This window comes from Schistocerca gregaria, chromosome X (genome assembly GCF_023897955.1).
Source record: "Schistocerca gregaria isolate iqSchGreg1 chromosome X, iqSchGreg1.2, whole genome shotgun sequence".
Lineage (NCBI taxonomy): Eukaryota > Metazoa > Arthropoda > Insecta > Orthoptera > Acrididae > Schistocerca > Schistocerca gregaria.
Genome location: NC_064931.1, coordinates 725,422,933 through 725,450,117, shown reverse-complemented (window position 1 = coordinate 725,450,117; position 27,185 = coordinate 725,422,933). Strand labels below are relative to the sequence as shown.

The following is a 27,185-nucleotide window of genomic DNA, read 5'->3' as shown; positions in this document are numbered from 1 at the left end:
TGTAATATCAATATAACTGAAACATTTTCTGGCAACAGACTCCGAATACAGATAAAACTATTCTCTGAACCAAACAGCATTTAACTTGCACAAAGTTTCATCTGTCTAATTTCATCTTCTATTCATCTACGATAGCCACAGGTCAATCTCTTTCTTCACACAGTATATAATTTTAAGCAGTGCACACATTTTTGGCCCTTAACAAACTAATATAGCTTTCTCTTGAAGAAATACTTAAATGTATCCAGCATGTGTAACAATGTTCTATATTGCAAAGTATATTACTGTTATGTTTTTACGCCTACACCAGTACAGCATCAACGTTAGTAACAAATTTGACAGTAAACTATACAATACTGACTAATAATTAGAAGCTTGTAAAAATTTATTAATGCAGTCACAGCATTGGCTTAATGTCATTTAATATCAATGAGAAAATATCTTAGTGTTATGAAGATGAGTTCTGCTTAAACTATCAGTTTCCTTCCAATTCAAAACAACAACTTCTGCTACATAAAAAACATCCTATGACTACAGTTCCACAAGCAACTACAGGTGATTACAGTTTGACATGTAAGATGCTACAGAAGAACATTCACGCCTGCTACATCCATCCGAGCAAAAGTTCCTTTTAATCAAGGTGTTGGATGGCCTTGTTGCACATTGGCAACATCAATACAAATGCTATGTATGTTAACAGGTAATTTGTTTAGAAGGTGTGATTTGTAAGTGACCGGACATCAGATGTGTGTCGTTAACAACATGATATGGTATACGATAATCATGACCACTTTACTTAATAGTGTGATGGTGATGTGGATCAAGCAAAGCTCCCTCTCCATCTGAGGAGTAATTATGTTACATATTACAGTGTATTCATTTTCAAACGATAGTTGCCAAGATGTGTTGCAACTCTACTGTATAAAAGGGAGGAAAAATTACTAGTTGAACACTGCAAACTGGACAACACAAATTAAATTTTAGTGTTTCACAGCAGATCCCTGCACGATGCCAACATCCACAGTAGTCACAATGCCAAATGTAATACAACAATGCCCCACGTTGCAAGAACGGTGTAAAAACTGCACAGCCCACTTCATGAAACTGTCTTCTGTATATTTATTACAGTCACAGATCATCTTGCTAATAGTCCTCATTTCTTTAAACATATTGACATTTTAGAGATGTTCAAAAATCAAGAAGATATTGTCCACATCTTTCAGGGTTTGCCATACTGACATATCCTATTACATTAATAACATACACACTTCATGGGGTCATCAACTACTAAAGTTTAGAATGAATTAATATCATCAGTGTGTCTAAAAGCTCCAATAGTAGATTTCATGAAATTGACAGTGTTTTAAAAAGAAACGTCTGATTTGAAAAGAATACAACTTCTACATGACTGAAGATAGAAACCTGGAATAAAATTTAATTTACACATAGAAATACATAATTTTTATTTTCAAAAGAACCATATGATTTTACAAAGATATATCTTTTACATACATGTAAAAGCACATGCAACATTGGGAAACTTCTTGAAATTACATTTGGGATCAAACTTTTCATTCAAACGATGGTCAAACTAATCTTACACGTTTTCGAGCATGCCTGGAGTTATTGCATTCACTCCTGTTGCTATGTGGTCGTCATAGCTCACCCAAAGTTGTTGAAAGGGAAGCACACAGCTGAAGTGTTTAACTTCCACAGGCAACCTTAAAGGCCATTGGTGTAATGCCTTCAGCTGATCACCTGTTGAGCCTGTACTCTCAAAGAGAATCACACCACTTAGTTGTAACTGAACTTCACTTTAAACGGAAAATATAAAACACCTTTTGTTGCTGTGTTATAGCCATCTCGACTAACTACAAATGGGTAATGAATTAGCAAGCAGGGGAGTGAGCTATCAGCACCAGGTTCAACCCTACTGGCAACCACATGAACCAGAAACTTACAACTGGTGTCACAGCAAACTTTTAGTTTCAAAGCATACACAAAAATCTACCCCTAGCTTCTAAACTTATTCATGTAGGAAATATAGTGTTGTGAAATTGCATGAGTTATTTAAAAAATCTTCTAGGTTATTGTCCTTTGTTTCTTGTGACTCCACTTTTAACTGATACATTATTTTCAGTAGTATACAGTCTACCTCAACTGCATAGCAATGGCATGCATGGCAGAGGCCATTAGGTCAAAAATTTGACAACTAAACATTTTCTTGGCTGTTTAAATTCATGAGTTTAAAATGAAATTTTCACCAAGCAGCACAATGTGCACTATTGACAAAACTAAAGCAATGAGAATGGGTTGTGCATTAGGCCTTGGTATCACAGTTGGCAAAAGCATTGCGTGCAAAAGGTAACTGTCTTGATTCGAGTCCAAGTCTATCACACAGTTTTCCACTGCCAAGAAAGTTCCAAACAGCACACACACTCTTCCAGAGTAAAAGACTGATTCTCAAAACAGACCCCTCATCTGTGGCTAAGATATTTCTCTGCAATATCCTCTCTTCAAAAAATTCTAGTCCCACTTGGTGTGCAAGAGAACTCCTGGAAGTCTGGAAAGTGGAAGAGAGGTTATAGCAGAAGTAAAGATGTGAGAGCAGTCACGAGTAGTGCCTGGAAAGCTCACTTGGGCTTCCAGGTGTTAGTCCGGCACACAATTTTAATCTTCAGTCTGAAGACTGGTTGATTTCATGCAGCTTTCCACGGTATTCTATCCTATGTAAGCTCCATCATAATTCCTGCAAACTTTATTTTTGTGAATTGTACTCAACACTTGGTCTCCATCAACAATTTGACTATTTCTCAATGCCCCAGAATGTGTTCGATCAACTGATCTATTGATAGTAAAGTTCTGCAACAAATTTTCTTTTTCTCAACATTCAATTCAGGACCTTTTCATTAGCTGTCCAATTTACCCATTTTAATCTACAGTCTTCTTCTGTAGCATCACAATTAGTGAACTGTTTATTGTACATTAAACTGTTTGTTGGTTTCTGTCTTGGATTCTTTGGCCAACATTCATCTGATGATTATTCTGACATTGTGCCAGCATGAATAGCTGTAATCGTCAATGCTTCACCCTCCATTATAGAAGATAGGTAAGCTACTGCCCACAGCAAATTCATTGGCTTATTTATATTCTACCAGTAAATTTAAGGTAATTATGATTTGGTACTAATTTTAATAAATCCAAGAGTTTGGAAATAGCAGTATTTACATACTTTGTGTTTGTATAGATTATCTTTTATTATTTGGGTCCACCTTTACATTTTGGAGTATGTTTCCTGTAGCTACAAAGGCTACTATCAATTACTTGGTATGGGGCTGAGGTGAACTTTTTTTAATTCAATGTTGCTCTTAATCAAAGAGTTTCTTTAAAAAATATATGATTTTTCTATGATGCTTTTAATCTTTTCTTGTTAACTTTAAATGCAGTTTCACCCTGTGAATTTACAATTGGTCTCATAACTGTGTTAGCATTGTGAATTGTGGGCTGTGATCTGAATACTGATGCTTGTGGATTCACATCAATACAAGACCATTTCTTATACAGTCAACATAAAATTGTTACACTCTAGTGGCACATATGGCCAGAAATGCCCCTTTTGTATGTCCAGATGGGTCAGTGTTACCCCATACTCAGCTTGTACAAAACTTTCAACAAAGTGGAAATGTGCAAGGTAGATCTGGTATGCTCGTCAATATAAAAGGGTGCAATATGAGCATGTGTGAGAGTTCAAACGGGGCAGAATGATTGGTCTTCTGGAAATGAGTTTGCCATACTGTGACATTATGGCTCACACAGGGCATGTTGCTGTGACAGTAATGCTTGTGTGAAACCAGTGGACAGAGGAAGGTCGTACTCAGCGACGAGCGGGTACTCGATCATGTAATGTGACTACAGCTCAGGACGACAGCCATATTGTCCACATGATGCTAACTGATGAAACAGCTTCATCCATAGCACTGACTTGACATGGAGTGCCGCAATGGGTGTCGACATGTCTGCATTTATGGTTCAATGCCTTCTGTTGAGGACTTGACTGGTGACACACATGCCATTGCATTAGCTTCCAATGTTCCAAAACCACCAATTCATTTGTCTGCTAAGCACATGTAAATGACGTCACTGGCATGTTGAGTACGAAAATTTAGCGTTTTCGAATGTGTTCCACTTCAACATGTCCTACAGTGATGGTAGCATGTGTGTAGATGTTATCATGGTGCCACATATCTGGCAGACTCCACTGTTGAGTGGTATAATTGACAAATGTGGTGGTTTGGAGTACCACTGGCTACAACATGTGATCCCACTTCCTACGTACTAAGGGCAATCTGAACAGCAACCACTACATCAGAGGTGCCTTAGAGCCCAATGCACTGCCCCTCCTGCAGGCAGCTTCACATACCATATTTCAACATGTTAAAAGATACTTGTGATTTTTGTAGTTCTTTCTGAACTGCTTCCTGAATTTCGTGTGTTGCAATTGTGCTATAAATTTAATCTGATACTGAAAAAGAAGAAGTAATTACAGTTACATCAGTAATAAGCATGTGAGCAGTTCGTTTGGAAGATGACTGTTATATATTGTGTTATATATTGCTAAGCGCTAACTCTTGGTTGATGATGTGAATGTCTGTGATGTTAACTACTGGATAAAATTTTGTTTTCACTTTGTCCTACACTTTCTTTCCTATTGTGTGAGCTCCTGGAGATTATTCACAATTTTAGTTGTGAACTGATTGAATATCTTGCACTTTTTCAATCATATTAGTAGATGGTCCATACAGCAGTCTGTGGAGCCTAAAACTTAATTTGAATTGTACTTTGTGTAAGTGTTGATTTCAAACACACTTTTTTTTAATACAAGGAACTGATTTTGAATTTTATCCATGAGGAAGATACTTCACTGTGATGTTATATGCAACAGAAAGATTCACAGTTCATACATAAATTACATGTTTCTAGTAAAAACCTGCTTATTTTCAACCATAATATTGTGTATGTTCTACAATAACTTTGGTAATTTCTTTTAGAAACACATTTTAACCTTGTAAAATACAGGTTTCTGTCACACTGACATCACAATTTAGGTCCCTCAGTAGACAACTAAAGCCCTAAAGATGAACCTGGTCCTCAAAGTGAACAATGACAATTAAAAGATGCTATTTAAAGACAGCAGACATTTTATTATTAAGGTTTTTTATTAATTTCTTTGCTGTCACATAAGAAGCTGTAATTTCATTATTTGCCCATTTGATCATTGTCAATTGCTTTCATTATTTGTATTCAACCAGAACAATGTGTTAATGAAAGACATCTTTCTTTATAAATGTAAATAATATATGGGCTCAATGACTTCCGCAATGACATATAAAGTTTCTCATTAAAGAATCATTCTTCAGTTTTTTTGGTTTGACATGTGTGATAAAATCCCCCACCATTATCTCCTACTGGGATTTGACATAGTTTAACAGATTTTTTAACTCTTCACAGAAATATTTAACACCTCATAAGAATTTGAGCATGCTGGTGTATAGACTGAAATGATTTTCTTGGAATACCTTTTTTTACTTTAAAAAGATCTTTGCTATTCTCTCTCGGATTCCTTCAATATCAATAAAACTGTTTCTTTTATTTTATCATTTACAAATAACACTAACTCTGGATTTCAGACATGCTCTGTTCCTCAGTACAGCAAAATATTTTCTGTTTTTAATTTGATTTCGTCTTCATTATACCACTGCTTTCCTGATGACCTTAACATATCTCATTTGATGCTATATAACTCTTCTTTCAACACCACTGACCTATCTTCAGAACCCAAAGTTCCACAATTTGTCATCCCTGAATAAGAGGTAATAAAAGCAGTTTTGTGTCTAAGGGTTGTGTAGTGCTTCATTTAGCCAAAACTGGTGCAGAAATATCTGGTGTGCCCTATGGACTAAAGCCATTGCCCAAGTTTACTATGCCCAATATTCTTTCACCCAGGTCAGAATACTGACATCCCATGAGTTCACATATGGCAGTAAAGCCTAGAACAATTCTACCCAACGCACCTTATCATGCAAGGGTCCAGCGACTTTGGTGAGACACGTGAATTGTGCAAAATATATATGTAAAGATACGTTCACAGCAGTCCAATTTTGTTATTTAGCTGCCAGTCTGTCTTTGTGGGACACACAACACATTTACATTTATTAAACTGCATTAACACAAGATTGTTGTGGATGCCACCCATTCTGAAATATAACGCATTTACATGGAAAAAAACCTCAGCGTAAAATGTTACCTCTAAAATATTTCTGTAATATTAGATTTTCTTAAGATTCAAGGGTACATACCACACAACCAAAACATCAGGAGAACAAGAAATGCTGGATCATCCCTTGCAAACTGTGATTTTGTTTCTGAAACGATAAATGCCTAAATTAATAAATAGTAATAAAGATTCCAAGAATACTCACAACAGTCAAATAAACCAAAAATATTTTCTCACTTCCATCATAATGATTACCAATGAGAAGAAAGATTAAAGTCACCACAACAATTAATATGCGTCACATTTTCATCAGAAGCCACTCTTCAAATTCCACAAAAGGCAGACACATTGTTAAATTTTCAGGAACTAAAATTTTGATTATGTCAACAATAATTAAGTAATAACATTATCAGAAGCAAGCAAAGGTCAAGTAGTTCACACTGGATTTGAGCCTATGTCTCTGTGCAAAATTACGACGACTTTCATTCTGTTTCTTGGTGGAAATGCTGCAAATTAAAAAATGACGCACCCAAAAGGGGGAAGAAGAAACAAAGTGAAACCTTATATGTTGAAAGTGCATATGATGTTATTTCAACAAGTAGAATAATGACTCAAATTTACAAATAACTTGGCAGTATGAGACCCCTTAGAACAAAATGTTAAAATGTTGCACCCCCCCTCCCCCCCAACCCCAGGGCTGAATGAATGCACTGATTGAGTTGGAAATGGCGTCATAAAGCTATTGTATTCTCATCTGAGGAAAGCTGGTCAACTACTGCTGTAATTTGTCCTTCATATCCTGGATACAAGCTCTGGGACATCGTCCCACATGTATTGCATTGGGGACAGATCAGAGGATCTTGCTCACCAAAGGAGTACCTCAAGAGCACACAGACAGTTCATACTGACATGTACTTTGTGTGCATGAACATCATCCTGTTGAAAAATGGCACCACAATACTGTCACACCAGAGGTAACACACGAGGACTGAGGATATCCATGACATATCACTGTGCTGTCACAGTTCCCTCAATCACTACCAGCCATGACCTGAAGTCGTATCCTACAGCTCCACACACCATGATGCCAGGAGTATTACCACAGTGCCTCTTCAAAATGTTGGAAGAATGGGAACTCTATCCAGGTCACTGTCACACATGCTAACCATGGTGATCTGTGTTGGTGCAGAACCACAATATACATTACTAAACACAATGCAATATCATTCATCAGTAGTCCATGCTTACTGGTCATGACACCATTCCTAACAACCATTTGTGTGGGGGAAAGAGGGGGGGAGGGAGTGCAGCACACTGCAGACGACCTAAAGGTCACTTTTTAAGTTTTTCTTGAATATCTCAAAAACTGCAAAAATGTTCCCAAAACAAATTTAAAGTACATTAAATTTTCCACAAAAAGGTTTCTATTCATTTTTTTCTCTAGGACTAATAGTTCCCACATTACAGGGGATGGGAAAATTGTAGATTATTAAAAAAGTGTTTTAATGGTGTAATTTAATGTTTATTGTTAAGTGAAACAGGTGAACAAACACTAAACGTGTGTGAAACATCTAAGTGCATCAGAACCTATTAAGGGAGAACCTACATCCTGGCTGTACGACAAGTTGGATGGAGGAGGCATAGAGTGGTGGCTGATAGGTAGATGCATGAGGGAAGGCTGTGGTCATGCAATACCCTCCTCTGTAGATCTGTGAACTGAAGAGCGAGCAGGTGAGTCCCCACACGCTAACCCACATCACAAAAGTCACAAAGTTATGCCAAGTCTTCCGCAACTTGCCTTATGAATCACTGGTGATGCAGTATACAGATATGCCCTGGGGTGTTTATTTTCCACAAAGTGCATTTACATTGCACTGAATACATATATGAATTACTAATAATGCCAACATAATAAATGCATATGGACAGATTCTATGGAAAGTTTCTGCATATTATTCAACACTGCAAGAGGGGAAATTGATTATTGGTCATCCTGTACGGCAGCTGTAGCATTCTTCCAGGAAAGGAAACCCCTCCCCCCCAAAACCCTACTTGCTATTCAGTTTAGAGAGGCTGTACTTCCCCACCATATACTGTCCAGTTTTCTCATAAGAGCGGACAAAATAACTTCATACTTTCAAGACAAGCTATGGTTGGTTGCTACAGAATTGGTATAGATATGATAACAAAATTTTAAGCGTGTCAATTTGATGATGTACAGCAAACAGCAGATTTAGTCCAAAAATTTGTAAATTAGATAAACTAACTTATAGCTCTCTAAGAAATTTGTTTTCAACACCAGCCAGTCAGGTTTTGAAAACGAAACGCATGTGAAAGAAACCCTGGTTATTACAGTTACCAAGAGAGGTGCATCAAAATCAACTAACGTCAATGCATTAACGCATTTGTATATAATTATGCTGACTGTTAATCTGGATGGTAAATTGACTGGAAAGTTATTTACTGCACCGCAAGAAGTTGGAGGTCATGTGCCCCTTACGATTCTTTTCATGTGTGTGATCTTGCAAGGGCAGTAGGGAATATTTACTTTACAGCAAACAAGAGCGGGAAAATGGGTGTGAGAGAATTACAACTATGTTACAAACACTGCTTTTGGTGACAGCTGGTCAGAGTAACTTGTTTTTGCTTTATTCTTGATCTGTTTATAAAAATCATACTCCTTTAGAGCAAACTATACTTCCTGAAAAGTAAGTGTCATTGAACCACTCAACAAATTCAGCCTCTGGATGTTTGTTTTTCCCATGCGTATAAAACATTATCACACAATCTGCAGAGAGTTTCATGACAAGCTCCACGACAGACTGTTCCGCCTTTGGTTGCATGCCATCACAATCCATCAGTTCTCATCACCCCACTCCAACAATACAATTCTGAAAGCATTCTATAAGAGTGGATACTTGGCTGAACCTCCTGCATGGTTTGCAACTCTACAGGAGTTCGCCTTCAACCTCAATGGTAAAAACCTCTGATCACTGAGGCGCACCATTTCTCATTCAGTACTCATGGTGCAAGTTAATAATTTGTTTTGAAATTTTCTTGACTGTTGACAATGTCCATTTTGTGAAATGTGATACATACCATCCCACAGAAGGTTGATACCTGCACCTGCCAGTCACTCACTCTCCTGAGGCAGACAGTGAGCCATTAGCAGCAAATACTTTTACTGTCATAGCTGTTAACACAACAAGATTGAAATTGGGATCTCACACTCAAGGGGTTCTTTGTAAGTAACAGACACCCCCCCCCCAAATATATATATATATATATATATATATATATATATATATATATATATATATATATATATATATATATATATATATATCATATTAGGTGCATTGTGCTGCCACCTACTGCCAGGTATTCCACATCATTGACCTCAGTAGTCATTAGACATCGTGAGAGACCAGAACGGGGAGCTTTGTGGAATACACGGACTTCGAACATGGTCTGGTGATTGGGTGTCACTTGTTTCATACATATGTATGTGAGATTTCCACACTCCTAAACATCCCTAGGCCCACTGTTCCTGATGTGATAGTGAAGTGGAAATGCGAAAGGACACATACAGCACAGAAGCGTACAGGCCGACCTTGTCTATTGACTGACAAAGATCACCGACAGTTGAAGAGAGTCGTAATGTGTAATAGGCAGACATCTATCCATACAATCACACAGGAATTCCAAACTGCATCAGGATCCACTGCAAGTACTATGACAGTTAGGTGGTAGATGAGAAAACTTGGATTTCATGGTCGAGCGGCTGCTCATAACCCACGCATCACATTGGTAAATGCCAAACGACGCCTCACTTGGTGTAAGGAGCATAAATATTGGATGATTGATCAGTGGAAAAAACTGTTGTGTGGAGTGACAAATCATGGTACACAATGTGGCAATTTGATGCCAGGGTGTGGGTATGGCGAATGCCTGGTGAACATCATCTGCCACCGTGAGTAGTGCCAAAAGTAAATTTCAGAGATAGGTAGGTAGGTAGAGGCAGGTAGGTAGGTAGTTTGGTTTAAAATGGGGGGAAGGGATCAAACACCTAGGTCATCAGTCCCTTGTTCCGAATAAAGCAATGCCACGAGGGTGAGAATAAAACAAGCAAGACTGACAACACAAAATGGAGAGAAAGGAAAAACCACAAGAACGACCGAAGGGCAACAAACACTTAATGGAAAAAAGGGGAGAAGAAAACCATAGAAATGAAAGAAACAGGTACAAGAGATTAAAACGACAAAACAGATTACCATGCCTGGCTCAACATAGAGAATAAAAAGGAGAAGCCAGCCACTCTACACACATTAAAACCTCTACCCTAAAAGCACTAGGGTTGAGGACACGGAGGGACAAAGGACATGCGCTGAAATTTAGATCAAATGCAGTGGGAAACATGTCCCGAACTTCCAGCACTTAAAGCACCACATAGGGGGAGGCACGTATGGTTTAACCTCACAACGGTAAACCATCACCTTGAGTTTTCAGGCAATGAATCACCCTCAAAGGCCAAGATGAAGGCACCGGAAGCAACCCTGTTGCCTTTGGGTCCCCTGTGTACATGGCAGAAGAAACGAACACCCAGCCGTTCTAAATTGGCGCGGATCTCATCATCAGACTGCAACAAGAGGTCACGATGGAAAATAATCGCCTGGACTATGTTGAGGCTTTTATGGGGAATGACAGAAACAGGAATATCACCCAGCTTGCCACAGGCGAGCAATGCTCGAAATTGGGCTGTGGATGCTGTCTGAATCAAGAATGCGCTGTTTCAGCATCTTGGACAGCGTCATCACTTCTCCAAACTTATCCTCAAGGTGTTCAACGAAAAACTGAGGCTTTTTCTGGTAGAAAAGAGTCCCCATCAGTTCTGCTACAGACTAAAAACTGAGGCTAATATGGCTCTCTCCGCTCTGTAGCTTTAAGTTCAAAAAAAAAAAATGGCTCTGAGCACTATGGGACTCAACTGCTGTGGTTATTAGTCCCCTAGAACTTAGAACTACTTAAACCTAACTAACCTAAGGACATCACACAGATCCATGCCCGAGGCAGGATTCGAACCTGCGACCGTAGCAATCGCACGGTTCCGGACTGCGCGCCCAGAACCGCGAGACCACCGCGGCCGGCAGCTTTAAGTTCCTCCCAGGATTTAACAAGGGAGGCAAATGATTTAGGGTCATACCTGTCAGCATTGTACTCTATCTTGCCCTTCTTAGAGACTGCTGGCACCGTACCGTCACAAGCAAGAGATGACTTAGTCCGTTTCATTGTGGGTCATCCGCCTTGATGCCACCCATTCCGATCAGGGGCTCTCCCCAAAGGCACCACCCAGCCACAGCAAAGGCCAACTGTCATGATGCCTGTTGCCGGGAGTGCTGATGCCCCAAGAAGACGAGCACTTACTCAGCTTCAACAGTTATTGGCATGGGGGCGAAAGAGGACAGGAGACAACGGAAAAAGATGACATACCCTGGAAAGTATCCTTGCCCAAACAGCTGAATCACAGGTGAAGCTGCAAAGCCATGACAAGAGATTCAGGAGATCAAATCTAAGGGCACCTGTGCACCACGTAAGGCATCCTTCTCCATAAGGCCCGCACTTCAGTACAATTTTGAAAGTGGCAGGTCAAACCATAGAATGGGACCTGAGCTCATAGAGCCGAAAACTGTGAGACTTCTTTTAGTTGCCTCTTATGACAGGCAGGAATACCTCGAGCCTCTTCTAACCCCTGGACCCCCAGGGGGTAAATTTTGCAGCCTGTGGTGGAATGGTATGGTCAAGTTTTTCATGGAGGGGGCTTGCAGCCCCTATTGTTTTGGGTAGCGCTATCACAGCACAGGCCTACATTGATGTTTTAAGCACTTTCTTGGTTCCCACTGTTTAAGAGAAATTTGAGGGCGGCGATTGCGCCTTTCAACACGGTCGAACACCTGTTCATAATGCACAGCCTTTGACCAAGTGATTACGCGATGATAACATCCCTGTAATCGACTGGCCTGCACAGAGTCCTGATCTGAATCCTATAGAACACCTTTGGGATGTTTTGGAATGCTGACTTCGTGCCATGCCTCATCGAGCGACATCAATACCTCTCCTCAATGCAGCACTCCGTGAAGAATGGGCTGCCATTCCCCATGCAACCTTTTAGCATCTGACTGAATGTATGCATGCGAGAGTGTAAGCTGTCATCAAGGCTAAGGGTAGGCCAACACCATCCATAATTCCAGCTTTATCGATGGAGGGCACCATGAACTTTTAAGTTAGTTTCAGCCAGTTGTCTGGATACTTTTGATCACATAGCACAGTTTCCGTCTATCATAAAGTGTCAACCAGTTCAGTTCTTTCAGCATCATCATGACACTCTCCCATGGGTCAAAAAAACCTGTGACCATTATTACCACCCTTCATCATATCTCTTCAATATCCCCTTTTAGTCCAATTTTGTACAGGTTCCAGAAACTTCAGCTGTACTCTTAGACTGGGTCACCCAACTGTGTTGTACGAGTCCTCTTTGTAGAGTAATTGCATTTCCCTAGTATTCTACAAGTGAATCAAAATCTGCCATCATCTTTACCTGTCAATGACGCTTTGTGTACATACAGTTTCATAGTCCTACAAATGTGAACACTGTTAGCTGCAACACGCAGAAGACATGCTTTGCTGGTGCTGCATATTTTAGTGATTGTGACAGAGCTAAACTCATGCTGCAGTGCTCTTCTTTGGCATGAAGGTGTAGAAGTGTGTATAGAAATAGCTAAGTGAAAAATCCATGCAATACAAATGTTGATCTATACATAAAAGATGACTTCCAAATTTTTCTTTAAGGAGACTGCGTGTAAAATATTCATATGCCAGTTTCAAGTCCTAGATTCAAATATTTTACTGTTTGTGTTGCTTCTGTATAATCTTTCATTGCTTGTATCAACACCTGTTCGTATTGTGATATATTGTGAAATTTCAAACATTCGGGAGTACAGTTACTGTCAATTGTTGGCTTAAGCTTAATTGTGATCTTTAAAATTTTTTTATTTATTTCTGAGAATTTTTGGACACTTACAAAACAATATTTTCATAATTTACTGGTACGAGTGTTTTGGATACGTAACTGCTTGCATAGCAAATCAGTATTTGTGGTTCACAGTTACTGCCAAAGAATACATCATCCCTGAATTTCATTGACTATGAACGCACATAAACATGTGCTTTTGAGAATTTTCAGAAGCTACCACTGTCCTTTGCATAATCTACAAGTAATAGGCAGTGATTTAATTACTGTTGCAGATACTAAAAGGTATCAGATAGATTATATAATGGTAAGACAGAGATTTAGGAACCAGCTTTTAAGTTTTAAGACATTTCCAGGGGCAGATGTGGACTCTGACCACAATCTATTGGTTATGACCTGTAGATTAAAACTGAAGAAACTGCAAAAATGTGGGAAATTAAGGAGATGGGACCTGGATAAACTGAAAGAACCAGAGGTTGTACAGAGTTTCAGGGAGAGCATAAGGGAACAATTGACAGGAATAGGGGAAAGAAATACAGTAGAAGAAGAATGGGTAGCTTTGAGGGATGAAGTAGTGAAGGCAGCAGAGGATCAAGTAGGTAAAAAGACGAGGGCTAGTAGAAATCCTTGGGTAACACAAGAAATATTGAATTTAATTGATGAAAGGAGAAAATATAAAAATGCAGTAAATGAAGCAGGCAAAAAGGAATACAAACGTCTCAAAAATGAGATCGACAGGAAGTGCAAAATGGCTAAGCAGGGATGGCTAGAGGACAAATGTAAGGATGTAGAGGCTTATCTCACTAGGGGTAAGATAGATACTGCCTACAGGAAAATTAAAGAGACCTTTGGAGCGAAGAGAACCACGTGTATGAATATAAAGAGCTCAGATGGCAACCCAGTTCTAAGCAAAGAAGGGAAGGGAGAAAGGTGGAAGGAGTATATAGAAGGTTTATACAAGGGCGATATACTTGAGGGCAATATTATGGAAATGGAAGAGGATGTAGATGAAGACGAAATGGGAGATACGATACTGCGTGAAGAGTTTGACAGAGCACTGAAAGACCTGAGTCTAAACAAGGCCCCCGGAGTAGACAACATTCCATTAGAACTACTGACGGCCTTGGGAGAGCCAGTCATGACAAAACTCTACCAGCTGGTGAGCAAGATGTATGAGACAGGCGAAATACCCTCAGACTTCAAGAAGAATATAATAATTCCAATCCCAAAGAAAGCAGATGTTGGCAGATGTGAAAATTACTGAACTATCAGTTTAATAAGTCACAGCTGCAAAATAGTAACGCGAATTCTTTACAGACGAATGGAAAAACTAGTAGATGCGGACCTCGGGGAGGATCAGTTTGGATTCCATAGAAATGTTGGAACACGTGAGGCAATACTGACCTTACGACTTATCTTAGAAGAAAGATTAAGAAAAGGCAAACCTACGTTTCTAGCATTTGTAGACTTAGAGAAAGCTTTTGACAATGTTGACTGGAATACTCTTTCAAATTCTGAAGGTGGCAGGGGTAAAATACATGGAGCGAAAGGCTATTTACAATTTGTACAGAAACCAGATGGCAGTTATAAGACTCGAGGGGCATGAAAGGGAAGCAGTGGTTGGGAAAGGAGTGAGACAGGGTTGTAGCCTCTCCCCGATGTTATTCAATCTGTATATTGAGCAAGCAGCAAAGGAAACAAAAGAAAAATTTGGAGTAGGTATTAAAATTCATGGAGAAGAAGTAAAAACTTTGAGGTTCGCCGATGACATTGTAATTCTGTCAGAGACGGCAAAGGACTTGGAAGAGCAGTTGAACGGAATGGACAGTGTCTTGAAAGGAGGATATAAGATGAACAACAACAAAAGCAAAACGAGGATTATGGAATGTAGTCAAATTAAATCGGGTGATGCTGAGGGAATTAGATTAGGAAATGAGACACTTAAAAGTAGTAAAGGAGTTTTGCTATTTAGGAAGTAAAATAACTGATGATGGTCGAAGTAGAGAGGATATAAAATGTAGACTAGCAATGGCAAGGAAAGCGTTTCTGAAGAAGAGAAATTTGTTAACATCGAATATAGATTTATGTATCAGGAAGTCGTTTCTGAAAGTATTTGGTGGAGTGTAGCCATGTATCGAAGTGAAACATGGACGATAACTAGTTTGGACAAGAAGAGAATAGAAGCTTTCGAAATGTGGTGCTACAGAAGAATACTCAAGATAAGGTGGATAGATCACGTAACTAATGAGGAGGTATTGAATAGGATTGGGGAGAAGAGAAGTTTGTGGCACAACTTGACTAGAAGAAGGGATCGGTTGGTAGGACATGTTTTGAGGCATCAAGGGATCACAAACTTAGCATTGGAGGGCAGCGTGGAGGGTAAAAATCGTAGAGGGAGACCGAGAGATGAGTACACTAAGCAGATTCAGAAGGATGTAGGTTGCAGTAGGTACTGGGAGATGAAGAAGCTTGCACAGGATAGAGTAGCATGGAGAGCTGCATCAAACCAGTCTCAGGACTGAAGACAACAACAACAACAACAACAACAACAACAACAGCAGCAGCAGATATTCTAACTAACATATTGTATAACATTTAGTTTCCCGTTAAAGAGGAGTAGCCCTATACATTATCTACATTAATAGTCAATTAACTATGTTTTTGAGTTAACTAACAACTCTAATTAACCTCAAAGCATTTTAGGAAACTAGTAATTTTTACCACAGGCTTTTGTGTTGGCTTAAGTAAAATCTCGTTTTGTGTATTTGCTTCAATTCTTATAGGGAATTAGCAACTTTTTAGCTAAATAGATTAAAGGATAGTCAAGCAGGCTTAATTTAAAATTATTTGTTCACTGCCCTGTAATTCAGCACTTCAGCTAAAATGCAGTCCCCCAAATGCTGTTCTCGAACATGGGACGAGATGCTTGACATTCGTAAGCAGCTGGAAATCACCCTGACTATTGCCAAACGATTGGCAGCTGGTGCAAATCAGCATGTTGGAAGAGCTCCTGAGAGTTGCGTAGGTGTGATACCAGTACCAGTGATATCTTAAGAGCTATCCTCTCCTGTGGATCCTTTCTCCTCTGCAAAAAGTACAAAATCTGTCATTACTTGTCCACTTGACTGTGAGGGGTGTGTCAATGGTAGATCCGGGCATCCTGTACAGGGTGGATGGGGACCAGAGAGGACCCAGGGTGTTGTATCAATCCCCTTAAGTTTGAGGTGTTGTCTTTCACTGAAAATGAAACTGAGCCAGTGGCACTCACTTCACCTGTTTTGGGCAAACCTGTTTTATTCAGCATGAAGGAGGAGGCAAACGCAAAACGGTAGGGGCCTGTTAACCATCGGCAGTTCAAATGTACAACAAATGATGGTACCCCTTCGGAAATGGAGCAAAGGGCACGAGAGGACACCAGATGCACTAAGTGTGTAGGCCTGGGGTTCTCATTCAACATGTTAAAGAGGGTACTGCAGCAGCCACTGAGGAAACAGGGTGCAATGAACTGCAGACAGTGGCACACGTTGGAACAAATAATGCTTGTCATCTGGGCTCAGTTGTTCCAGTGAATGGCAGAGGTTGAGATGACCAGCCATGTGCATGAAGTTTCAATGAAGTTTGCGATTTGCAGCACTGCCCCCAGAACTCATCATGGCCCTTTGTTTCTTAGTCGAGTGGAAGTAATGAACCATAGATTACGAAGGTTCTGTGACAAGCTAGGCTGCAATTTCCTGCACTTGGACCATCGAGCTGGGAACTGTAGGGACCCCCTAAGTGGGTCAGGTGTGCACTACACATCAGAGACTGCCTCAGGTAGCTGACAGTGTGTGGGGTGCAGGCAAGGGTTTTTTTAAGATTATGCATCTCTCCATTCAATTCAGATAATGATAGCTCTAGGAAATCTACAAGTATCAGTATAAGATTGAAGTAAATGCCTCCCACATGTGAAAGTATTAAAATTCTATTGGTTAACTGCTGAAGCATTTGCAACAAAGTGCCAGAATTTGAAGTGCTTCTGAAAAGCAGTAAAGCTCACTTAATGATAGGTACAGAAAACTGGTTGAAACATGAAATCGGTAGCAGTGAGATTTTTCTGGAAAATTTGTGAGTATATCGAAAGGATAGGCAAATGAGAAATGCAAGTGGTGTATTTGTCACAGTAGACAAGGAACTCTAATCCACCGAGATAGAAATTAAAGCTGCACGCGAGACTGGTTGGGCAACACTCAGTATCAGAGATGGGCATAAAATGGAAATTGGATCCTTCTATCGCCCACCAGACTGATCTCCTGATGTAACCGAAAACTTTAGAGAAAATCTCAGTTCACTTGCACTTGAGTTCTCCAATTATTATTATTGTTGTTGTTGTTATTATTTACATTTTATGGCCTTCATTGTACCACCCTAGCCAACTTTCTACAAAGAATTTTTCAGTTTCCTGTCAGCCCAGTACTTCTTCATTCTCTTGGATCTCATCCTCCTTTCTTCATCGGAAATCACTCTTCCTATTGTCTGTTTGTTGAATCTCGTTTGCAGTCTGGTTTGTTTGTCTGTGAGTTTCCCAATTTTGTCAGTTTTGTTTCTTAGATCTTCCAATGTAATCTCTAGCTCATCCATATCTTCCTTGATTTCTGTAATCCATTTAATGTTGCACTTAATATTCCACAATTTTTCTATTATTCTCCTGATGATCCTGTTCTTTGGCATTCTGATTAGACGTCTGAAAAATGAAATGTGTTTCTTCCTGGTTGTACTCATTACCGGTTCTATTTCCTTGTAGACTGTTTCATTTGCAGCTACTCTCTGGTGTCCATATTTCTGGTACAATTTGTTGATGCACATTCTGATGATGATTCTCTCTATTTTGAGTATTTTTGTATATTTGTGCAGTGTTAGTTGTTTTAAAGGTGGTTTCACTTGCGTATGTTATTTCTGGCTGAGTGGCTGTTTTGTAGTGTTTTAATTTTGTTGCTATTTATAGGCTCTTTTTGTTGTAGGCGTTCTTGGTGGTACATTGTGCTCTAGTCAATTTGTTTATTCTTTTATGCCATGTTGGCTTTTCATTGAGGTTATGTGCTATGGTTTCTCCCAGATATTTAAATTTATCTACAATTTTGATTTCTTGGTTTCCTATGGCAATTTTGTTTATGAGTGGTGGGTCAGTTAACATGATGACTGTTTTTTCAAAGGATATTCCAAGACCAATTTTCTGTGCTGTTTCCTGTAGTGAGATAGCTTCTTGTTTGGTTTCCTGAATACTGTTGGGCAAGAGAGCAAGGTCATTAGCAAATCCTAGACAATTTAAACTTATGTTGTCTTTGCATCTTCCAATTTGGATGTTCTTTGAGTTAGTCTTGTACCATTTCCTCATTATGTATTCTAAAGCACAGCTGAACAGCAGGGGTGCCAAGTAATCTCCTTGTCTTAAAACTGCTTTTATGATTAATGGCTCAGAGAGTTTCCCCCTGAATTTGACTTTTGAGACAGTGTTGGTTAAGGTGAGTTCTATCAATTTGATTAATTTTGTATCGAGCCCGAAATTTCTTAAGATTTTTAACATTGAAGGTCTATGGATACAGTCACATGCTTTTTTAAAGTCCACGAAGGTTATTACAAGAGGCTTATTTTGTTTCTTGTAATATGCTATTGCTAATTTTAAAGTGATGATCTGCTCTGCACAGCTTCTTCAAGATTTGAAGCCTCCTTAGTATTCACCTAATTCTTCCTCTAGTTGCTCTTTGATCCTCTTGTATAGGAGTCTGAAGAAAATCTTGTATGTGCAGTCTAAGAGAGAGATATCTCTGTAATTATCTGGGTTGCTTTTATCTCCTTTTTTGTGGAGTGGATGGATTATGGCTGTGGTCCAATGTTAGGGAATCTTTTCTGTTATCCAGATTTTTGTTAGGGCTATATGTAAGAATGTTCGAACTGTATCACTGGCATATTTCCACATTTCTGCAAAAACCTGGTCTTCTGCGCATGCCTTATAATTTTTCATCTCTCTGAGTGCCATTTCCACCTCTTGAATTGTTGGAGAATTCATGAGATCAGGTAGAGTCTTGATGTGTGTGTGTGTGTGTGTGTGTGTGTGTGTGTGTGTGTGTGTGTGTGTGTGTCAATTGCTAAAAGTTCCTGGGGTTCTTCACAATTCAATAGTTTACTAAATGCTTTTGCTATTTTGCTATGATTTTGGCATTTTCCTTGTCATTATGTGCCATTTTTCCATCTTCCCTTTTCTCCAACTGTACTGCAACCATTGGAGACTTTAATCACCCTGAAATTCATTGGGAAAATTACAGTTTTATTAGTGGTGGTTATGATAGGATATTACTTAATGCCTTCTCTGAAAACTAACTAGAACATATAGTTGGGAACCTCACTCATGAAGAAAATATATTGAATCGAATTGTAACAACCTCTTTGAGGACATCCACATTGAAACTGGTATCAGTCAACATGATGCAGTTGTGGCAACCATAATTACCAAAGTACAAAGGACAATTAAACAAGCAGAAAGATACATACTTACAGTCAACTAAATACAAAAATCAGTAGTGTCATATCTTAATGGGAACTCAAAACTTTCAGCACACAGCAGGAGCATGCAAAAGAAATATTGCTCAAGTTTAATGGATAGATATGTACCCACGATACAGTTCATAATGGGAGGGAAGCTCCGTGGTGTACAGTCACTGAAAAGAAACTTCTAAAAACTGATTACTGCATAACAGGTGTAAAACCAAGCATAGGGCTATAGATAGAGAGGTGCTGAATGAAACATGTTTGGACGTCAAGAGAACAATGTGTGACGCCTTCAATGGCTACCATAGCACAATATTGTCAACCAATATTTCACGAAACCCAAAGAAATTCTGGCAGTACATAAAGGCTGTAGCGGCACCAAAGTTAGTGTCCAGTCCCTAGCAAATGAGACAGGAACTGAAACTGAGGGTAGCAAAGTAAAAGCAGAAATGTGTAATTTCATTTTCAAATGTTCCTTTACACTGGAAAACCCAGGAGAATTTCCCCAATTTAATCCTCATACCATTGAAAAGATGAATGAAACAAGAACTAGTGTCAGTGGTGTTGAGAAACAGATGAAATCATTTACTTTGGAGAATACTGTGGTTCAAACAGTCAAATACCTTCATCAGGTGACAGAAAATACCAACTGGAGGCATTTTATTGTTTAATGCTTGTAATATCTTGTGAGCGAATAGGGAAATGGCATTCTTGGCAATGCAACTGTTGTCCAATCCAAACTGTGGTTTGCTGAGGATGTTACTGTTGCTGAGGGGTGATACTACTCTAGAACAAATTACCACCTCAAAAATTATGGAAAATGATAGCAGCAGTGGGACAAGTCAGTAGTTACTGACATCTCTCCTATCACCTTTCTTAAATACATGTTTGACAATGACATATTTATGACATATTTCAGCCTTTCTGGAAAACTGCCTTCAGTTAGTCATTTACTACACATTTCAGATAAGACTGGGCTTATTATATGGGAACAAACTGAAAACATGATCAAAACATATTAGCTTTTACTTTGAGGAAATTTATAATTTTCTTACGTTCAGAAGGAGAAGTTGGTGATACGTCCATATGATTAAATTTTATGAAAATTACTTTTTCAGCATACTGTTGTGATTTTACTCTTGAACTGTTTGTCCCTATACTTTCTACTATATTTAAGAAATGATTATCAAATATGTTTGTTACCTGTGACTCATCATTTATAGCCCTTCCATTTTAGTTCACTAGTGATGTTATCCTGTTCTGTGACTGGTTGTCCTGTGTCTCATTTCACTACACTCCATGTAGCGCTACGTATGTTGTCTGAATTACTGATTTCTGACACTGTGTGCAAGTTCCTCTAGTTTTTAATAACCTTTCTCAGTAATTTTAGTAGTGTGCAACTGTTGCAGAATCCCTACTTGTTCTTGCCAACAGATACACTTCCCTTTTCTTTTCATAAGACACTTTAATCCCTCTAGTGGTCCATCGTTTTTTAAATATCTGTTTAATGCCCTATCTGATTACCTTCAAATAATAGCATGAATGTATCATGGAATAGATTAAATTTTATGTTAGTGTCTGGGTCATTATAAATTTTTACCCAGGCCATCTCCTGTAAACTATTCTTAAAACATAAGTCCTGGTGTCATTAATTGTTCTTGCTGATTTCCAGTGAGGCTTATCATAACTGTAAGGTACTATGTTATTTATCCCAACTGTCCTTCATCATCAGAGACAGCGTGTGTTACTGGATAAACAGTATTTTGTTTCTCTGAGCTTCACCACAGAAATCATCAATTAGGGGCCCTAGTGCCTTTATCCACCGTATTGGAAAGTTAGTTACCGAAATCAAATTGTAGGATACAAATAAGGTTTCTAAACCATTTTTCCTATCAGAATCCTTTAAAAAATCTACAATGAAGTCACCATAGATTATCAACTACATGCTACTGTCTAACATACAGCATAGAAAGGAATCCAGATTCCTCAAACAGATCTGTATAAAGTTACAATTAAAAACTAACTATTTTCCAGTATTAATTCACAAGTACACACATCTATGTGCTGATCATTACAAAATCTACTTGTACCAAGGTTTTTGTACTTGTGTTCTGTTATGCTCCTCCTTTTCTCATATTAGTTCTGCACCGGTAAACTGCTTGAGTATATCTTTTATTTCTAAAATATCTAACCCTGTGGTTAAGTAACACTCAGATGCGTAGAGGATGTCTGTCTTTTCAGAGCTCTCTAAATTTTTCAAACAGACAAGAAACTCTTCTACCTTATGACTTTCCTGTGCATACTTAGGCATTTTGTGGGGCTCTTCTGTTATCCTCATTCTAATCTAAAAATTTCTCTGCCACCACTAATCAAAAGGATTGTGCTTTGTTTGATGGTGAACCGCTGAACAAAACCAGCAAGAAACTTAGCCAACCTGTCTTTCCTTTTCCAATTCAGGTATAGGCCACATCTAGTATAACACCATCTCCCAATTGTAGAACAGGCACTGCACCCAAATGTGATTTCATTTCAGTCAGCAGCAGCCTACTTAACTCGGTGTTCACATGGCTCAGAGCCATGTTAACCCAGGGCTGGTCATGGTGCTAAAGGACCTCCATAAAACCCACACATGTGAGAGTAGTTGCTACTCCTATTTCACCCAGGCCACACCTAATGCTGTTATTACTGTCCTTAGCTGTCCTCCGCTCCACCTATTACAAAAACCTAATCCTCTTTGCCAAAATCCTTGTACAAATTCCCTGTCCTCTGTCACCTGGCTAGGGAATTTGGCTTCACAATATTTGTGATCTGGCACCCTGTCCCTAATCTGTCCTGTACCCTCTGGCCTATCCCCTCCCTTGGCTACTACCTAGCAGCAGGACTCTCTTCTTCCTACTCTCTTTTGGTGCTGCCCATAGGAAAATTAAGAGAGACCTTTGAAGAAAAGAGTAAGATATTTGTGAATATCAGGAACTCTGATGGGAAACCAGTACTAAGCAAAGAAGAGAAAGCTGAGAGGTGGAGGGGTATATAGAAGGACAAGAAAATGAATCTGAAGGCAATATTGTGCAAAGGGGAGGGGAATATAACAATGAGATGGGAGATGTAATACTGGAAGAAGACTTTGACAAAGCACTGAAAGATTTAAGTGAAGAGAATGCCCCTGGAGTAGACGACATTCAGTCAGAACTAATTATAGCCGTGGGAGAGCCAGCCATGTCAAAAATTTCTACCTGGTGTGCAAGATGGACGAGACACGATAAGTATCCACAGGCTTCAAAAAGCATGTAATAATTCCAATTCCAAAGAAATCAGATGCCAACAGGAGTGAAAATTGTCAAACTATTACTTTAGGAATTCATAGTTGCGGAGACATGTAGGAACATGTGAGGCAATACTGACCCTTCAACTTTTCACCCATTCCATACCAAGAAGTCTCTTCTACATAGCCTAAGCACCCGTGGCCGTCACATCTGTAGTGCCAAGCAGTCCCTCTCAAAATATACTGAGGGTCTCACTGAGGCCTTCACAGACTGTAATTACCCTCCCAACCTCATACAAAAACAGATATCCTGCACCTCATCTCTTCATTCACCCACCATCCCACAAAGTCCTGACGTCTGACCACAGAGGAGCATTTCCCTGTGACTCAGTACCACTTAGGACTGGAGCAACTGAATCATATTCTCTGCCAGGGTTTCAACTACCTCTCATCGTGTCCTGAAATGAGGAGTATCCTACCCTCTATCCTTCCCACCAATCCTACAGTGGTATTCTTCCACCCACCGAATCTACACAATCGCCTTGCCCAACCCCAAGCAACCCTTGCTCCCAACCCCTTGCTGATGGCTCATATGCCTGTAATAGATCCAGATGCGAGACCTGTCCCATACATCTTCCTACCACCACCTACTACAGTCCGGTCAGAAGCATCATCTATACCATCAAAGGCAGGGCTACCTGTGAAACCAAACATGTTATCTACAAGCTGGGCTGCAACCACTGTGCTGCATTCAATATGGGCATAACAATGAAGAAGCTGTCCGTCCACATGAATGGCCATTGATAAATTGTAGCAAAGACACAGTTGGAACAACCCACTGCTAAACATGCTGCCCAACACAACATTCTTCATTTTGATGACTATTTCACAGCCTGCGCCAACTGGATTCTTCCCTGCAATAAATCCTTCATTCCCATAACCTGCCTGGCCTCAGCCTTTGTTAGTCATTGTCCTTTACCCACCTATCTCCTTCCCTGTTCCCACTTCAGCACTACAAAGCACTCTATTCCACTAACGCACCCAGTCTTTTTGCTCCACTCCTTTTCTATCACCCCCCCTGCCCCCCCCCCCCCCTCCAACATCCATTTAACCTCCCGATTGCACCTAGCTGCCCTACCCTCCCTCCACCTCGTCCCTGTATGTTCCCACAAACACCACTTCTCCGACTCTCACCCCAACCCTGCTATCCTTCCCCCTCCCCACCCCAGCCTCCTCATTAAGCTCACCACCTAATTGCTTACACCACCATGCACTGCCGCTTGCAGTCTGGCCTCAGCAGCCAGAGACTGTGGTCATGTGAGTTTGAGATGTGTTTGCACGTGTGTGTGTGTGTGTGTGTGTGGGTGGGTGGGGGGGGGGGTCTATTTCTGACAAAGACCTTGTTGACTGAAAGCTCACTTTTTGAGTCTTTTTGTTGTGCCTATCTGCGACTCAGCATCTCCACCATATGGTAAATAGCAACTGTCCTTTTCATAATACTGTTGACTAAAATTCAGTATTTCATTCATAACTGTATATATCTTACGTGATTAGGATAATTATGAAGTTCTGATCTGAAAAGAAGTAAATTTATTTTCACTGCTTCTGTTACATATATCAAATGATTTAAACATGATCTTTTAACAGAGACGTAAATAAATAGGTCTCCGCATATAATCTCTATTCTCTCACACACATAGTGGAAACAGCAGAAAGTCATTCATGTTTGAGTTATTGTAAGAAGCAGTTGTAAAAAGAAGTCATGTGGAATATTTTTGTGAGAAGTAGACATAGTTTCTGCAGACACAACAAATTGATTATTGAAGGAAATATATATTTTGTGAACTAGTCAAGAGAGTAATTAAGAATATAGGAGATATAATGGAGGAACTGATTTCCATTTGGAAACTGGTGAATCCAAGAACTTTACAATCCTGGAAATAGTATAATTTCTTCATACAAACAGTACCTGCAGGCATTGTCATACTTCTGCAAAAAGACAACAAAGACAACATCGAGATAAATACAAATAAAATAATTTAGTGCTCTGTACATGACGTTTCAATGCCATTTACAATCAACCAAGTATACTGTGGATACGCTATTGTATGAACATTGTTGATAGAGCTATGTTTCATTGTACAGACATCATGCGCGAGTTAAAAGAGTCTAAGGGCATGGGAGGCAAGCAGCAGCTGAAAAGAGAGTGATACTGGATTGCTGTGTATTCCTGATATTCAGTCTGTACACTGGGCAAGCAGTAAAGGTAACAAAGAAAATTTGGAGATGCAATCAAAGTTCAGGGATAAGAAAAAAATGGGGTTTGTCAATACATTGCAAATCTATCAGACACAGCAAATGATTTGGAAAAGCAGTTTAACAGGATGGACAGTATCTCAAAAGGAGAATATAAAATGATCATCAACAAAAGTAAAACAAGGGTAATGAAATGAAGTAGGAGGGTACAAGATAACTTAAAATTTCTAGTTGGTGTGATCAACAGGAGTAAGCTCCAAATGCTAATGGCAACCAATTGACTTGACCTTTTCAAGGATATGTCAACACTGAAAACTGGTATCAGTGATCACAGCATGGTTGTGATAACAATGATTACCGAAGTACAAAGGATGACTAAAACAAGAAGAAAGATATTAACATGGTGAATAACCTAAATATTGTACTGCAAATATTGCAGAAATGGAAAGTGCTACTTATGTGCGGTTTTCACAGAACAGATTGGTAGTCAGGGGCCTATGAACAGATTGTAATAATACTTATAAAACATATTTTTTGGACAAACATGCACTTTTTTAAATGGAGCAATGCTTATTGATACTAACACGCTTAAATTAGGGTAAAGTAGAATGGCAGTGGTGTTTGTTGCAGGACTCTAGTGAGAGGTCGTTTATAAGATATCATATGGAAAGTGCTACTTATGTGCGGTTTTCACAGAACAGATTGGTAGTCAGGGGCCTATGAACAGATTGTAATAATACTTATAAAACATATTTTTTGGACAAACATGCACTTTTTTAAATGGAGCAATGCTTATTGATACTAACACGCTTAAATTAGGGTAAAGTAGAATGGCAGTGGTGTTTGTTGCAGGACTCTAGTGAGAGGTCGTTTATAAGATATCATATTCTGAAAAGTTTCTACACTAACACCAGGTTGCTAAATAAAATGTTGCTATGTTTGCTTGTGTGCTCCTTGAGTACACCGTGACTTCCTTGTCACTTAGTGTGTGTCAGTCCAAGTAGTAGGTCATACATGAACAATGGGATTTACGAATGCAGAAAAAGTCGACAGGCTCATAGTGTATGGAGAGTGTAGAAAGAACGCAGTTTGTTCTTGGAAGGTGTATGTGGCAAGATATGCCAATAGATGTCAACAATCTCGGCAATTATTTATCAATCTCTTTAATCACTTATGTGGAAGTGATAGTGTAACACCTAGACAAAGTAACAGAAGGAAACAAGTTATGACAGAAGTGGGAGAAATAAATGTTCTTGCTGCTGTTGCAGCTGATCCACAGTTAGTTCCTACACAATCACATGAAGAGGAGGCATGAGTCAGGCATGAGCCCTACGCATTCTCCATCGACATAGGTTGCACTAGTATCTCTCTCCATCAAGAGCTGCATGGAAGCAATTATGAAGAACTGTGCCAACTTCTGTACATGGGCATTAAGACAGGATACTCGAGATGTATCAAGTCTCTCGTTTAGTGATGAATCCACATTTACCAATAATTGCCATGTAAATCGCCAACATGCACTATTGGTCTGTTGACAATCCCCACTGGCTTCGTCATGTGGAACATCAGCATCCAAGATGTGTAAACGTGTGGTGTGGGATAGTGAACCATCAGCTTACAGACCCATTTTCATAGGCAGAATACTGACTGCACATAACTAAAATAGCCTCCCAACAGACCATCTTCCATGGATGCTAGAAGACATTCTTCTGCAAACTACGAGGAACCTGTGGTACCAACATCATGGCTGTCTAGCCCGTGGTGCACAAAGTACTACAGCCTGTCTTCATGAATTGTTTCCAGATTGTTGGACTGGACACAACCTATGATGGTCAATTGTCTCA

General features: G+C 39.4%; 1 protein-coding gene across 2 annotated transcripts in view; it reads right to left on the bottom strand.

Annotated features, from left to right (window-relative positions):
• LOC126297501 (protein unc-50 homolog A) overlaps positions 1-27,185 on the bottom strand; it is a 107,234-nt gene that overhangs the window by 74,229 nt on the left and 5,820 nt on the right. For both annotated transcript variants that reach the window (XM_049988387.1, XM_049988386.1), the window contains exon 3: positions 6,357-6,422. In XM_049988387.1, coding sequence (XP_049844344.1) covers positions 6,357-6,422 — 66 coding nt within the window. The remainder of the gene's footprint in view (positions 1-6,356; positions 6,423-27,185) is intronic.